Below are 14,578 nucleotides of genomic sequence, written 5' to 3' on the forward strand. Positions count from 1 at the left end.
ATCGGTAGTTTCTCCACAAGTTGTAAAAAAGGAGGCCAAAAGCGAGCCCAGTTCCCCTGTGAGTGTAATGGAGAGGATTCGAAAACGTTTTAAGTCAGAGGGGGAATCCCGTGATGCTGAGGACACATTTCCTGGTGACAGTGAGTCAGAGGTAACATCTGAGTTTATGCCCAGAAGGTCTAGTCGCACAACAAAGGGCATTCCACCTGAAAGATACCAGGCAACATGTGCGTGGGCGAGATTCGCACAGTGTGATTCTGGGAGTGTTGAAAGGGTTCAACAGGTGCCTGGGAAAGATGCTGGGAAGGAGCACAAGGCAAAGGGTAAGGTGTTGAACTCAAAAAGATCTTGTCAGAATGTGCGGCAAAGGGGGGTGTTGGGTTTGGAACTTAACAGGTTAAGTTCTTCCCAGGATGCCACACCATTCTGACGTCAATTTTGGAAGCTTGGGAGGAGCTTGGGAAGAGTATGCCAGTCCCACTCGGTATTTTGTGGGGAAAGGATGCAGTTTTGTCATGGCTGCAAATAGTCCTGGAAATTCTTAAGAAATGTTGGAATAAAAGCTGTAAATAGACAAACCTGGACTCTGTGTGTTTGTCTGAGAGCTGAGACAAGCTACGTGACAGTTCTACACCGCTGTGTAATCTCTGCTACGGCGTGACTGAGAGATCGGAGCAGAGCGTGCGGCAGGAGAAGTGTGCCGGGCAGTAAAGAGCTAATTGAGGATCGTAAACCAATTAGCGGGGGTCGCGCCACATCAAACAAACTGCACAGAACGGCTAAGGGAGCTGGGCATGTTTAGCCTGGAGAAGAGGAGGTTAAGGGGTGATATGATAGCCATGTTCAAATATATAAAAGGATGTCATATAGAGGAGGGAGAAAGGTTGTTTTCTGCTGCTCCGGAGAAGTGGACACGGAGCAATGGATCCAAACTACAAGAAAGAAGATTCCACCTAAACATTAGGAAGAACTTCCTGACAGTAAGAGCTGTTCGACAGTGGAATTTGCTGCCAAGGAGTGTGGTGGAGTCTCCTACTTTGGAGGTCTTTAAGCAGAGGCTTGACAACCATATGTCAGGAGTGCTCTGATGGTGTTTCCTGCTTGGCAGGGGGTTGGACTCGATGGCCCTTGTGGTCTCTTCCAACTCTATGATTCTATGATTCTTGTGGCTCAGTGACATAAGTCAAACAAATAACATTGCACAGCTGCTTTATGCATTTATCAGCGAATGATGGGTGGGCTGGTATCATCCTAGTATCCTTGTGTCTATACAGTATAGAAGCTGTACGTTTCTGACAGTTGTGTCAAATGGTCACTTTTGAACAAGTGCACTGTTCCGTTGGCTAGCTTTTGCTCATTTGCTCCGTTTGGTGTATTTGCCTACAATTTGGGATTCTTAATCCACCCTGCAGGGGCCCCATGCCTGCTCATTTCATCCACTTCTGTGGAAGGGAAGCAATACAGTTTTAGATTCCCATTATAATCATAAATGGTCACCCAATCTCTGCTTCAAAACCTCCAAGTACGGAGTGAACAGGTAAAGGTGGGGTGGGTGGCAGTTTCGTTTTTAACAGATCAGTGGTACCTTGGTTTAAGAAAAGCTTAGTTTATGAACAACTTGCATTAAGAACGCTGCAAACCCGGAAGTAGGTGTTTTGGTTTGTGAACTTTGCCTTGGAATAAGAACATGTTCTGCTTCCTGTTGAGTGTGTTCCATTTGTAAATTGAGTCCTCCGCTGCTATGGGAAAGCACACCTTGGTATAAGAACGCTTTGGTTTAAGACTGGACTTCTGGAATGGATTAAGTTTGTAAACCAAGGTACCACTGTATCTTGGTCCCAAATAATAAGATGAGTTGGAAAGACCAAAGAGCAGCTCCAAAACAGATTGGGCTCCTACCCAAAGCTTCAGATACGAGTCGAATCTTGTGTCTGGTGCTCACCTAGATTTTACCCATATCTAAAAACAGCTTCATGTTTCCCTCTCTGCAGTGAGATAACATAAGCATTCAGTACTTCTGACCTCCAGTTCACTCAAACGCTCCCAGATGGCATTCCATTTGTGAACATTATCATATAGGTGTTTGTTTTTCTCATAAACCTCTTTTATTCTCAAAAGTTCTTCATCGTGTTGACTCAACAACTCTTCAGAGAAATTATCTAAAGCAAGAAAGCAAGAGTTAAGGTTTCGTTAGGCACATGGCATGACTCTGCAACTACAAGATGAGGATCAAATAGAGACTAAGCACTTTCACTGTGACCCAGCCCTAGACGATTTAACAGAATTTTGCCTCATCAACCAGACATTCCATTTTTAAAATTATGACAAAAAATAGTTTTACCTGTCTTTAGTCATAAGGAGACACAAAATACAGATTTGTATTTGAAAGATATAAGATGTAAGGAATTACCACTTAAAAAGGGCTGAAACGCAGCTCTTTGTTCCTCAGAATAAAAGCATTTCCCCCAGAAATCATGAAGTTCTTGCCTGACTCTGAAAGTAATTTGTTTTAAACTTTCCTTCTTCAGCACTTCCAGGTTCTCCAACTCCTCTTCCCACTAATGAAAACAAAACAAGTGTCTCATGGTTATTGCATTTGGCAATGGAGATCTTGCTTTCACTATTTCCAGACAATTACTCAGACTTCTCCATGACTACAAATTTGTTACAGCAAAGGCTGTAGCAGTGACGTACGTAGACTGGGGATATTCCTGAAACTGGAGTAATCTGATCTGACTGTCAGTTTGACACCAAGAGGCATTCACGTAGAATACAATTAACTCTTTAGAACTTTTTTTAAAAAATGGCCATTTCCCCCACACTTTAAATTTAATGCTTCCATGTCAGCTGAGCTTAGAAGAAGGCCACACGCTCAAAATACATTAGAGTAAGATGTTAGCTCCAGACAGTAAAATGAGAAGGCTCCTTCATTACCCAATTTAAGGTACTACTACTTAACTTAAAAGCCCTAAATAGCTTTGGGTTCAAATGCCTGAAAGTGTGCCTTTTCCTGCCTATGTCTTCTCTGGGCAACTTTTCTTTTAACCCAGCAGGCATTTTAAATGAAGCTTGATTCTATAGCTTTAAGCAAGTACATACATCTCATATTAATGTATCTGAAGAAGAAATATTTTAAATAAACACATGCAGCTGCTATTTCAGAAGCTTCAAAATTAAAATACGACTCACTGCAGGTGAGAGACACAAAACTGTTGAGGGTCTAGCATCAAAGCAGATCCAGTGAAACAAAACAGGCAGTAAAGTCAGTAAATATCAACATCTGGGGGGGGGGAAGCACTGGGTAGTAATCAAGTAAGTTTTACTCAGACTAGACTCACTGAAATTAATGTGCACGACTTAAGTTAGGTCCATTAATTTCAATAGGAGTGCCTTTTACCAGCTATAGCTGGTATGTCAACTACAGGGAAAGTCTGGCCATGGTGGTTCATGCAGTGATGACCTCAAGACTTGATTACTGCAATGTGCCCTATGTGGGGCTACTCTTGGACCTGGAGGCTCCAGCTGCTGCAAAACACTATGTCTAGACTGTTGATGGGGAATGACTATCACCGGGATGTAACTTTAGTGCTCCAAGGTTTGCATGAACTGCCTGAATACTACACGACCAAGTTCAAGGTTCTTGTATTAATTTACAAGGCCCTTAACAATGTGGGTCCAGGATACCACAGGTACTGCCTAATCCCATATATCCTTGCCTGATCATCAAGGACTTGGGCAGAGTCAATGGTAACCCCATGGCTCAGATTCGTGGCTTGTATCCACCAGGAGCTGTGAATTCAGTATTGTGGACCCAATTTTGTGGAATTCCCTTCCAGTTGAGGTCAGGCAGGCCCCCTCCCTGATCTTCCAGAGCCTACAGAAGACTTTTAAAAAATCCAGCACACATTTAAACTGAAGTCTGATTCTGTAGTTTTAAGCGACTCTTACCTTTCTGTATTGTAAATTACATAAAAGACCATTGTAGTCAGCCTATTATTAATGAACAGTGCCATCAGAATTCTGATTCTATTACCATTTTTATTGCTTCAGAAATAGGGCATCTGCTTGCCAACATTGTGAGTTGCTCCTGCTTCTCTTGTGGCTGTTGAAGTCTGTCCCACAAAACTTGCACCTCTTTCACCAGAGCATCTCTGCTGGCAATTAGAGAGTCTTTCTTGACCTGCAACTACAAAGGCACATCTACATCAGTTCATACAAAACAGCCATATGGAAAAGGCAGCAACAAGGTATGTGAACTGTACCATACAGTCTCAACAGCAAGTCAAGCCAGATGTAACACTGCATCATCAGCTTCTCAGGAAAAGTGCATGCCAACACTCAATCTTGATCACGGTACCAAAATTAAGCAATGAAGTATTGTGATCACCAGTTCTATAAAGTGGGGAGGTGGTCCGGGGCGGATTGGGCGGGGGTGGGGGGAGAGAATGTTGGTGTTTTCAATTTAACTTGCAGCTTGGAAGCTTAACTGAACACTGAATTACTGTTGGAGTAGATCACACTTTAGCCTGGATATAATTACACCAAGACTCTTGAGTTTGGAAAAAGATGGAAGCTAAGTTTATTAAAGGAAATACACATACAGTCGTACCTTGAAAGTCGAACAGCCTAGTTCTCGAACGTTTTGGCTCATGAACAATCGAAACCCAAAGTGACTGTCCCGGTTTTCGAATGTTCTTTTGGAAGCCGAACGTCCAATGGGGCTTCCGATTGGCTGCAGGGGTTTCCTGCAGCCAATGAGAAGCCACGTTTTGGTTTTCAAACGTTTCAGAAGTTGTATGGACTTCGAGAACGGATTCTGTTTGACTTCCAAGGTACAGTGGTACCTTGGTTACAAACGCTTTGGGTTACAAACACTTCAGGTTACAAACTCTGCTAACCCAGAAGTAGTACCTTGGGTTGAGAACTTTGCCCTAGGATGAGAACGGAAATTGCACGCCGGCGGAGTGGTGGGAGGCCCCATTAGCAAAAGTGCGCCTCAGGTTAAGAACAGACCTCTGGAAGGAATTACGTTTGTAACCCGAGGTACCACTGTACAACTGTATAGGGAAGACGCAAGGATGTTTCCTTTCCCAGCGATGATGTAGAAAAAGAAGGAAATGAGGTCAGGCACCCTAAAAACATGTCTAACACATGATGGAAGGTCAGTACAGGTTAAAGGACAGTCTAGGCAACTTGGAGGTTCTTCCTTCTATCTACTCTTTCCCATGGAGACAAATCAGCCTCCAGTTCAAACCGAGTTGCATCCCAACAGTTCCAACAGGGAACCTGTGCTCCACCATCTCATTTCAAATGGCTGAAGGCAGGGAGTGGGAAGTTAGAATAGAGATGGAACCCTCATTCACTATTACACTGCATGGCCCACACATATCACCTTGCAGCATTATTAGCTACAGAAGACCCATTGGCCTGACTATAAGAAAGCACTTATACCTCCATATTGGAGGCCTGTACTGCACTTTGCAAGCCATGGTTATAAATGGCACACCTGTTGCATTTGCCCAACATCATTTAAGGACCATATTGGTTCTGGTATTCATGTGGGCTAAACAATCTGAACAGCAGCCTCATTCATGTGAATACATCTTTTTTACATTCAAAAGACCAACCTGATGAACAAGCAATTCGAGATCCTCAAGGTTTTTCTTTGTAAGGCAAATGCATTCTTCTTCATCGCTCAACATATCACTTTCCAGTGTCCCATCTGGTGTGTGTCCAATTTCTTTATTATACTGTCTGACCTTTCCCCTTAGTTTAAAAAACTCTTTCAATCTTTGCTCCTAAACAAATAAAATGATTTAAATAGTCAGATCAAACAGTTTTCAAATGTAATGCTGTCATGAGGTCTCAGATATAAAGAACATCTAAAAATCACATGTTTAACCCAACAAAACAGATTGACAATATTCCTGACACTTTAAGTGCGACACAGGAATATCAAACTAGTTTCACCCGCTCAACAAAAAATGAACAGATTCGCTTATTGATTAAGGCTATTTGCTAATTCTGGATAATCAGAATGAATATCTGATATGAATTAAATGCAATTTTTCTAGAGCAAGCATTCAAAAGCAATTTGCCAGGAGATAAGAAAGAAGCATGTTTAGTAGGCATGAGGAAGTTCCCTATAATTCATACCAGACTGGCTTAGAAGTAAGTTGAATCACTCCCCCTCTCCCAAGGGAAAATATTTATTTCAGAGTGAATTCAAGTTTTAGGGTTGCCATATGGAATTTCCCAGACATATCTGTAACCGCAAGAAATGTCCAGGCGTAAATTGGAGAAATGTCTGGGAAAATCCGCACGCATGGAGGCAGTGTCATTTTGCAGATCTTCCTCAGAAATAGCTTCAATTTATTTGCAAAACCAAACCAAAACAAAACGAAACAAAACTCTACAACTCTTCTGTCTGGATTTTCACTTTGTAAAATGTGGCAACCCTATCTTCACTTCTAACTTTTACACATCTAGAGGCCCCAACAGCAGGTCTCCTGGCTGCAAAAGTAACCATTTAGGGGCTGACTAGAGGGGAGGGGGAAAGTGTAAGTTGCTGAGAATTCTTCTTACATTTTAATTCAAACCAGAGAAATATTCAGAAGCCATACAATGCCTCCATTTGTGGCTCATACCTGGGTCCAAGCCCAGCAAGCCTTATCAGAACCTCTGATTTTTACTATATATTGGGTATATAAATTCAATAAATAAAAATAAATACAATGTTTCTGTTTAAATAATGCAAAGGGAGAGGGGTCAGTACTACACCTTCACTTTCAAGAGCTGCTGAACATGTTTGTCTAATTCTTCCAGCTGCAAACAACTTGGAACACTGCCGGTCGGTATGTAGTATGGAGTAGCGTAAAGCTCTGAACATAGTCTCTGCTCCTCTAGCTGCAGCTGTTTCAGCTTCGTCAGCCTCTCTTGTTTTTCTTTAAGAGCGCCTTCTAAAGCCAGACGAAACTCTTTTTCTAACTGGATGATGGATAAGCCATCACCAACCTGTGAAGAGTTACAAAAGGTTAGGTGCAGAAATGTACAGGCGTCTCCCTCTCTTACATGGGGGTTACATTTTGGTCCCTGCACGCATAACTGAAATCACGTAAAGTGGGGAGCGTCCTCTAAGCCTCTTCAAATGTCATCTCTGCCGCTCTCTCTTCAATCCATACAAAATTTACTGTATCCAAAAACACCCACAACTATAACTGAAACTTTGGGGCTGGCAGGGGGCTGGAGGACGTACAGGAAATTGCTGCTGCTGCTGCGCTACCCCGCACATCAGCTGTGGGTAGGCGGGGAGGCTGAGCAGCGTAAACAAAGCCCTGCTGCACCTCCAGTCTCTTTGGGGCTTCCTATGCTCTCACTGACATCCTCTTTGGTTTCCAAGGAGGGTCTCCTCGTGAGCCACACGGACTCTCCAGCTCTCTCTCACCATTTCCGGGTTTGAATCGAATCATTTAATTATTTCCTCGCACCATACATAAGTGGAAGGATGCTTGTATTGACACTACAGTGAGTGGCAGTACTGAGCAAAGATCACATTTTGACAGGTCTGTACCGAAACAGAATTTGTATTTGAACAGTAACCTTCCAGTCAGCTGCCAGACCAAATATTTAAAGCCTTAATTCATTACAGCAGTAAAAAGCAGCTCTGAAGAATCACATTAATTACAATTATGCTCATCAGAGGGCTCTAGAGATTCCAAGTGTTCAATAGAAACCTTACACGTGCAAAGCAAGAGCTCCACATTTTCAAATGCAATGGTAATTACAGAAAACAGTGCTGAGAATAAAAACTCATCATGGTGGCAGATATCAGCCCATTGTCGTTAACATTGTAATTGTATACAAGTCTAATCAGATGTAAGCACCATTGAACTTAATGAGGGTTGCTCCCTGGTATATCAAGTATAGGACTGCAACCTAAGTGACATCTTTGTGCTTTGTTATCCGGAATAAGCAGCAGTGAAGCAACTTGCCTGGTAGGGGTCCAGCTTGAGTTCATATCTCACGATATTCAACTGAGACTTCTGCATTTCAATGTCATTTTCAATTTTTTCTTTCAAATTGCTTTCTTCCTCAATCATTTCATTCAACAGAGTCTATCCAAAAACCCATACAACAGTAGCGTGAGTACAGTTCCTTATCAGATTTATTAACTGTCAAATTAAAGCATTGCACCCATAGCTAAATTAAGAATTTGTGCCACATTAATGATCTGCATTTAAAAATACACAGCACTCAAGTCTGTAACAGAAGAAGTGTTTCTGACATATAAACTACAATCTCCCAAACCCAGTAACTGGAGTGTGGTCTGGTAGGGTTCCTGAAGCTTCCTGTATTTGCATTATTAGCTGGCTGGCTTTAAACCATGTTTACACACAGCTACTTGTCAGTAGCTCCGAGCCATCAGGAAAACTGGGGATAGAAGTTTCTATAAAATGAGTAGTAATCAAATTCTTTCTTCACATTCCTTTTCATCGACTGATGTGTTTCAGATAACTATCAGCGGACAGCTTGGCTTTTAGCTTTTGTAAATACTATAAGGTTGATCGAAAAATGGAGATAATTGATATTTTAACCAGGTGCTTTGGGACCTGGAGCATATTTTCTTAAGTCTCTGCATTTAGCCCTACCCATTTTATACTTAGGAAGAGACCAGTCATTGACTGTCTAAGTAAGCCCTTTACATCTTTGCTGCAGGGGTCTCCAAAATCAAGTAGAAACTGTGCATTGGATCAATTGTAAAAATTGAAGAGAACAAAATATACTGTCACTTCTGCAGAAATAAAAGCCAACTGCTGCAACCCATGTAAGTTTTGCAATGCAAGTTAGTGAGCATTATTTTGTCAGCAAAGATATGAAGGCCTGCAACTTAATCGAAAGATTCAGGATCTGCTAGCTCAAGAACCAGCGTCCCTTCAGATGTTGCTGAAATACAGCTCCCTTCATTCCTTGGGAGAGCTGGGTCATAGTGTCAGGAAGGAGGGTGTCAATGTAAAGACTCACATGGTAAATAGCACAGAACAAAACAGATTTACCTCCCAGCAACAGTCTGAGCAACAGTCTGACTTAGAAATTGGAATTTCCTCCCAAAAACTCACACCGTTGCTTTAAAGCAACAAAATATTATTTGGAACAAAACACAAAGAAGGACCTAAAACCCATTAATATATAAATTGACAAACTGAAATAAGTCAGCTGTTTAAGAGCATTTGGAGTACAAATCACACACACACACTGCTCCATACCTCAATGTGCGCCTTAGCTGTCTGCATGCGCTCCAGCTGCAGTTCTCTGCTGATACCCATTTCGTTCCATAAGTCTACAAGCTTTCCAAAAGCTTGGGTCACGCTATTCACTAGGGAGGAGGCCAAAACCTCACTGTACAATAATAAAATAGAAAATGGCACATGAGAATCTCCAAGCCTTGCTTTTATTCTATCACAATTTTTTTCTGTTTCCTACATCGGCATCTGTTCGACCATATTACATGACTTGTGCTTCACAATCATTCCCTTTGTAAGTTTCTGATCTGCCCAGAATGCGCCTGGTTAGTTTTGAACACAGCTCCTGAAAGGTTTACGATCAGTTTTCCCTTCTCCTACATGGGCTGCCTTCCCAGGTTGAGGAGCCCCACCTGCCCCTCACTTCACATGACAGCAGGTACAGAAACTCCCTTCTTGCCCATTGGCCTCACTCTTGGTCTTGTCAACGCAATCCACTGGATCCTGTTTTTGAATGCAGGGCAGCTCCTAACTCAATGAGGGTTTAAGACTCACCGGCTGCCCTCATCTGGTTTAGCCAGCCAGTCAAAGTCGTTCCTGGGGCATGGCCCCTGTCGCATGCTGACAGCATGTGGTGAGAGCTGAGTGCAGGGTGGGGACTAAAGGTGGACAAATGACTCCTGAAGGCACACAACATGTTCCTACCCTTCCCTAACACTTCATCATTACCTTCCCTGAATTTGTCTAGTCCTGATTTGAAGTCACCAAAGTCAGTAGCCACCACCGCCCTCCTGTGGCAGGGAGTTCCACAGCCTCACTGCACAATTCAAAGCTTCCTTTTTTATTATAATTTTAAAAAGTTCTTTATTACAAAACAATTTACCGTATTTTTCGCTCTATAAGACGCACCAGACTATAAGACGCACCTAGTTTTTGTAGGAGGAAAACAAGAAAAAAAATATTCTGAATCCCAGAAGCCAGAACAGCAAGAGGGATCGTTGCGCAGCGAAAGCAGCGATCCCTCTTGCTGTTCTGGCTTCTGGGATAGCTGCGCAGCCTGCATTCGCTCCATAAGACGCACACACATTTCCCCTTACTTTTTAGGAGGGAAAAAGTGAGTCTTATAGAGCAAAAAATACGGTACATCAAACATAGGCAATAACAATAAACATACACAAACCACTAACTAGCAACATATCCTTTGACATTAGACACACTTTAACTTCCGACTCACCTCATTGTGCTTTTTACACCATATTATTCTATATGCACTTCTTTATTATTACTCTCTTCCGTTACTTACCAAAAGAAATTATTGTTATTAAAGTTTCCTTACCCTTCAAGATGCAATCTAAACCTGTCAGGAGCACTGCATTATCACAGTGCTTTTAAAATATATTCTTTGAATATTGCCCAATCTTTACTTTCTGATTTGATTTTCCTCTTATTCTCCCAGTCATTTTCCCAAGTTCTAAATATTCTATCATCTTCGCTTGCCAATCAGTTTTTGTGGGGATTAAATCGCCTTTCCAGTTTTTAGCTATTAAAAACCTAGCGGCTGCGGTTGCATACATAAGAAGTGTTCTTAGGCTTTTTGGTATTTCAATCAACATAATAATAATAATAATAAATTATATAATATTATATATTATTAAAAAAGTGTTCTTAGGCTTTTTGGTAATTCAATCAAAATAATAATAATAATAATAATAATAATAATAATAATATATTATATAATATTATATATTATTATAAAAAGTGTTCTTAGGCTTTTTGGTAATTCAATCAACAGAATAATAATAATAATAATAATATATTATATAATATTATATATTATTATAAAAAGTGTTCTTAGGCTTTTTGGTAATTCAATCAACATATTATATTATATTATATTATATTATATTATATTATATTATATTATATTATAATATAATATAATATAATATAATATTATATTATATATTATTATAAAAAGTGTTCTTAGGCTTTTTGGTAATTCAATCAACATAATGCCTAACAGAAAGGCTTCAGGATTTTTTTTGAAAGGAGAATTAAAAATCTTTTTAGCTTTCTTCCTTTCGCCCTGAGTCTCCCAGCCTTCAGCTTCGGGTCCCCTTGAGGCCCTCGGCTTCCCTCCTTCCCTCAGTTTCCCCTCTCACCTTTCCCTCGCCGGCTTCGCCATCACCGGTAATTAAAATAACGAAGAATTCCGAATAAGGAACCGCCGCCAAAATTCAAAACAAACGGCGAAGGAACCGCCTAGCAACAAGCTCTCGCCGCCGCGCGTCTTGATTGGACGTCGGACTGGGCAATCAACAAGCCACCTCCGGTTCCCATTGGCCACGGCGAAGGGCGTTTCTTTCCCTCCCTCCGTGCGCCTCTATTGGAGCTCCCGGAAGCTTGGCAAAGCGCTGATTGGCCGCACTAAAAGCTAATCAATCAGCAACCGAGGGAAAGGGGATGGTCCGCTCCGCACGGTGGAAGGCGGTGACGTAATGGGTGTGGGCAAAGCGCTGATTGGCCGCCCTCAAAGCTAAACAGCGAGGGAGGGAAAGGGGATGTAGGTGCCGAGGTGGAAGGCGGAGACGCAAAAGGGCGCAGAAGCGTGATTGGCAGAAGGCGACGTCACTCATGTAAATCCCGCTGAGTTCAACGGGATTTGGTCAGGGAAAGGCTGTATAGATCAGAGCTGAAATTGGGTTGAAGGTTCGATCCCCCAGTAGGGCGGAGAGAGAGCACCTCTGTGTGACGTCTTAGGGAGTCAGTGCGGACCAACAAGGGTTTGACTGGGGATAAGGTAGCCTCCCATAGCTGTCAACTTACAGATTTGAAAATAAGGGACCAGCAGCCAAAATAAGGGATTTTGCCTTAGTTTATACAGAAATCTGGCACTCATGGAGCCATTCTGCTTTGGCTGGGACTGACTGTGTTTTGCAGGGGGTTGGACTAGATGATCCTAAGGGTCTACAACTCCCACCAAAGAAGAGGGGCAGACAAAACGGATGAACCACGTCGAGATGGCAAAGCTTCCAGGCAGAATTTCTCTAACCAGGAAGGGCCGATGGAACTCCTCGCTCCAAGACTTTGGCAGTCCCGACGTGCTGCTTAGCATCCCCTCCAGCCAGTGCAGCATCTTAATGTAGTGATTTCCCCCTCTGCATCCCTTTCATAACTCTATATTTATAAATCACTTGTCCATCCATAGTTCAAATTTTTACTACAAGTTTTCTGTCAATCCTACCAATTATGTGACTGTTTGCAATAGCTTTTCCAATAAATTATAAGCTTTCCCCATTCTTTATTAAAGAGGTCCTCTTCCTGGTTTCTAATTCTGCCTGGAAGCTTTGCCATCTCCACGTCGTTCACCAGTTTTGTCTGCCACTCTTCTTTGGCTGGAGTTGTAGACCCTTAGGATCATCTAGTCCAACCCCCTGCAAAACAGTCAGGGGCAGCCCAAGCAGCAGGGCTCCATCAGTGCCGGATTTCTGTATAAGCTAAGCCAAAATCCCTTATTTTGGCTGCTGGTCCCTTATTTTCAAATCTGTGACAGCTATGGTGCAAACCAGTCCCACCCTTAGGACGGTTTGCCAGTTACGCGTTTTATTATGCATTTTGTGTTCTCATATTGCACCACCCCCCCCCCCTGTTGTGAGCCATAGCCTGCATGCAGCTTTACCCTCGAGTAAGCCCCATGATCGGACTCGCCTTTGCTTTGGGGAGAAGGCAACTTCCCGCGCCTCTCTTTCGCGGAAGAGAAAAGCAGGAAGTAAAATAAACAGGAGCGACCATGTGCCGTAGGAAAAGGGGTGGATGGGGGGGACTTCGTTGCAACTTGGGAAGAAAATTGCAGCAGGCTGCGTCTCTAGGGATCGTCCGCCCCGTCGCTGGGACCCAGGATCCCAGATCCAAAGTCGGGAACTTTGAATTTAGGCAGCGTAAAAGTGGCAGCCGGGAGAGAGGAGACGCAGCGCCTCCCCATCCCCTGCGCGGGGCATAGATTGCGCCGCTGAGTTCTTTGGAAATACACGATGGAAGGGCGCAAAAGTCTTTGTCTCCTTTGGGTGCTAATTTCTCCGGGTGGGATGCGATCCTGCAGGGCGTGGAGCCTCGCCATACTCCTGGGTCTCACAGTGCAAGTAGCCTTTGGGGCTTTCCTGATAAATGTGGACGTGTCACAGACCGAAAGGGAATTGAAGCACTTTTGGAAAAGCACAGGATATTGGTAAGACAGGAACTATATTTTGTTGTTTAGTTGTGTCCGACTCTTCGTGACCCCCTGGACCAGAGCACGCCAGGCACTCCTGTCTTCCACTGCCTCCCGCAGTTTGGTCAAACTCATGCTGGTAGCTTCGAGAACACTGTCCCACCATCTCGTCCTCTGTCGTCCCCTTCTCCTTGTGCCCTCCATCTTTCCCAACATCAGGGTCTTTTCCAGGGAGTCTTCTCTTCTCATGAGGTGGCCAAAGTATTGGAGCCTCAGCTTCACGATCTGTCCTTCCAGTGAGCACTCAGGGCTGATTTCCTTCAGAACGGAGAGGTTTGATCTCCTTGCAGTCCATGGGACTCTCAAGAGTCTCCTCCAGCACCAGAATTCAAAAGCATCAATTCTTTGGCGATCAGCCTTCCTTATGGTCCAGCTCTCACTTCCATACATCACTACTGGGAAATCCATGGCTTTAACTATACAGACCTTCGTTGGCAAGGTGATGTCTCTGCTTTTTAAGATGCTGTCTAGGAGCTATGTTTACTAACGACCAAAAGAAGTCCACTTTATGCAGGGCACAAGCAGTATGCAGCACGTGGTTTTGTTTTGCTCTTGCAAATTTATTTGCTGCAACTCTACTCCATTTTTCCTCCCTTAGCAGCTCAAGGCAACGCAACACGGTTCCCTCCCCCTTTGTTTTATCCTCCCAGCATCCCTGTGAGGTAGAATAGGGTTGAGAGATAGTGACTGTCCCAGGGAGGTTCCTGACCAAGTGGGATTTGAATCCTGATTCCTACCTGCTGTCCGAGCCCAACAGTCTTAATCAGTGCATCACTCGTTTTCACGCTCATCATTTCCCTGAGTGATACAGCGTTTCAGGGGATCATCTTCTTAGAAGTCAGAGAGCATTGGAGATTAGCACTATATATCTCTGCGTGTTTTCAAACATGCGCAGGGCATTAGGGAGCAGCAGCACCAGTCTCGGCTCACCAAAAAGCAAACATTGTGCTTTTTGTGCTTGCATACACCCCTTGCAAAACTCAGATTCTAGGTGACAATAGTATGTTGCAGAGCTTTCCAAACCGTGTGTTGCGACACATTAGTGTGTCAGCTGCAGTGTGTAGATATGTCA

General features: G+C 43.1%; 2 protein-coding genes across 4 annotated transcripts in view; one reads left to right on the top strand and one right to left on the bottom strand.

Moving 5' to 3' along the window:
* The window catches only part of LOC309521878 (protein regulator of cytokinesis 1-like), a 29,622-nt gene extending 18,125 nt beyond the window's left edge, over window positions 1–11,497 (bottom strand). Inside the window, exons 1-8 of one of the 3 annotated variants that reach the window (XM_082204991.1) lie at window positions 11,402–11,497; window positions 9,264–9,396; window positions 7,992–8,114; window positions 6,781–7,014; window positions 5,628–5,798; window positions 4,034–4,186; window positions 2,411–2,558; window positions 2,023–2,159 (exon numbers count right to left, since the gene is read on the bottom strand). In XM_082204991.1, coding sequence (XP_082061117.1) covers window positions 2,023–2,159; window positions 2,411–2,558; window positions 4,034–4,186; window positions 5,628–5,798; window positions 6,781–7,014; window positions 7,992–8,114; window positions 9,264–9,396; window positions 11,402–11,424 — 1,122 coding nt within the window. In that variant the 5' untranslated portion in view covers window positions 11,425–11,497. Of the gene's footprint in view, window positions 1–2,022; window positions 2,160–2,410; window positions 2,559–4,033; window positions 4,187–5,627; window positions 5,799–6,780; window positions 7,015–7,991; window positions 8,115–9,263; window positions 9,397–9,968; window positions 10,044–10,575; window positions 10,745–11,401 lie in introns of those variants that run through there. The other 2 variants (XM_082204992.1, XM_082204993.1) reach the window with 2 other exon arrangements.
* Window positions 11,498–12,896: 1,399 nt separating this feature from the next.
* IDUA (alpha-L-iduronidase) overlaps window positions 12,897–14,578 on the top strand; it is a 66,315-nt gene continuing 64,633 nt past the window's right edge. Inside the window, exon 1 of the mRNA XM_082204867.1 lies at window positions 12,897–13,464. Coding sequence (XP_082060993.1) covers window positions 13,271–13,464 — 194 coding nt within the window. The 5' untranslated portion in view covers window positions 12,897–13,270. The remainder of the gene's footprint in view (window positions 13,465–14,578) is intronic.

The sequence above is a fragment of the Podarcis vaucheri genome (genome assembly GCF_965113315.1).
Source record: "Podarcis vaucheri genome assembly, chromosome: 17".
In the NCBI taxonomy this organism is placed as follows: domain Eukaryota; kingdom Metazoa; phylum Chordata; class Lepidosauria; order Squamata; family Lacertidae; genus Podarcis; species Podarcis vaucheri.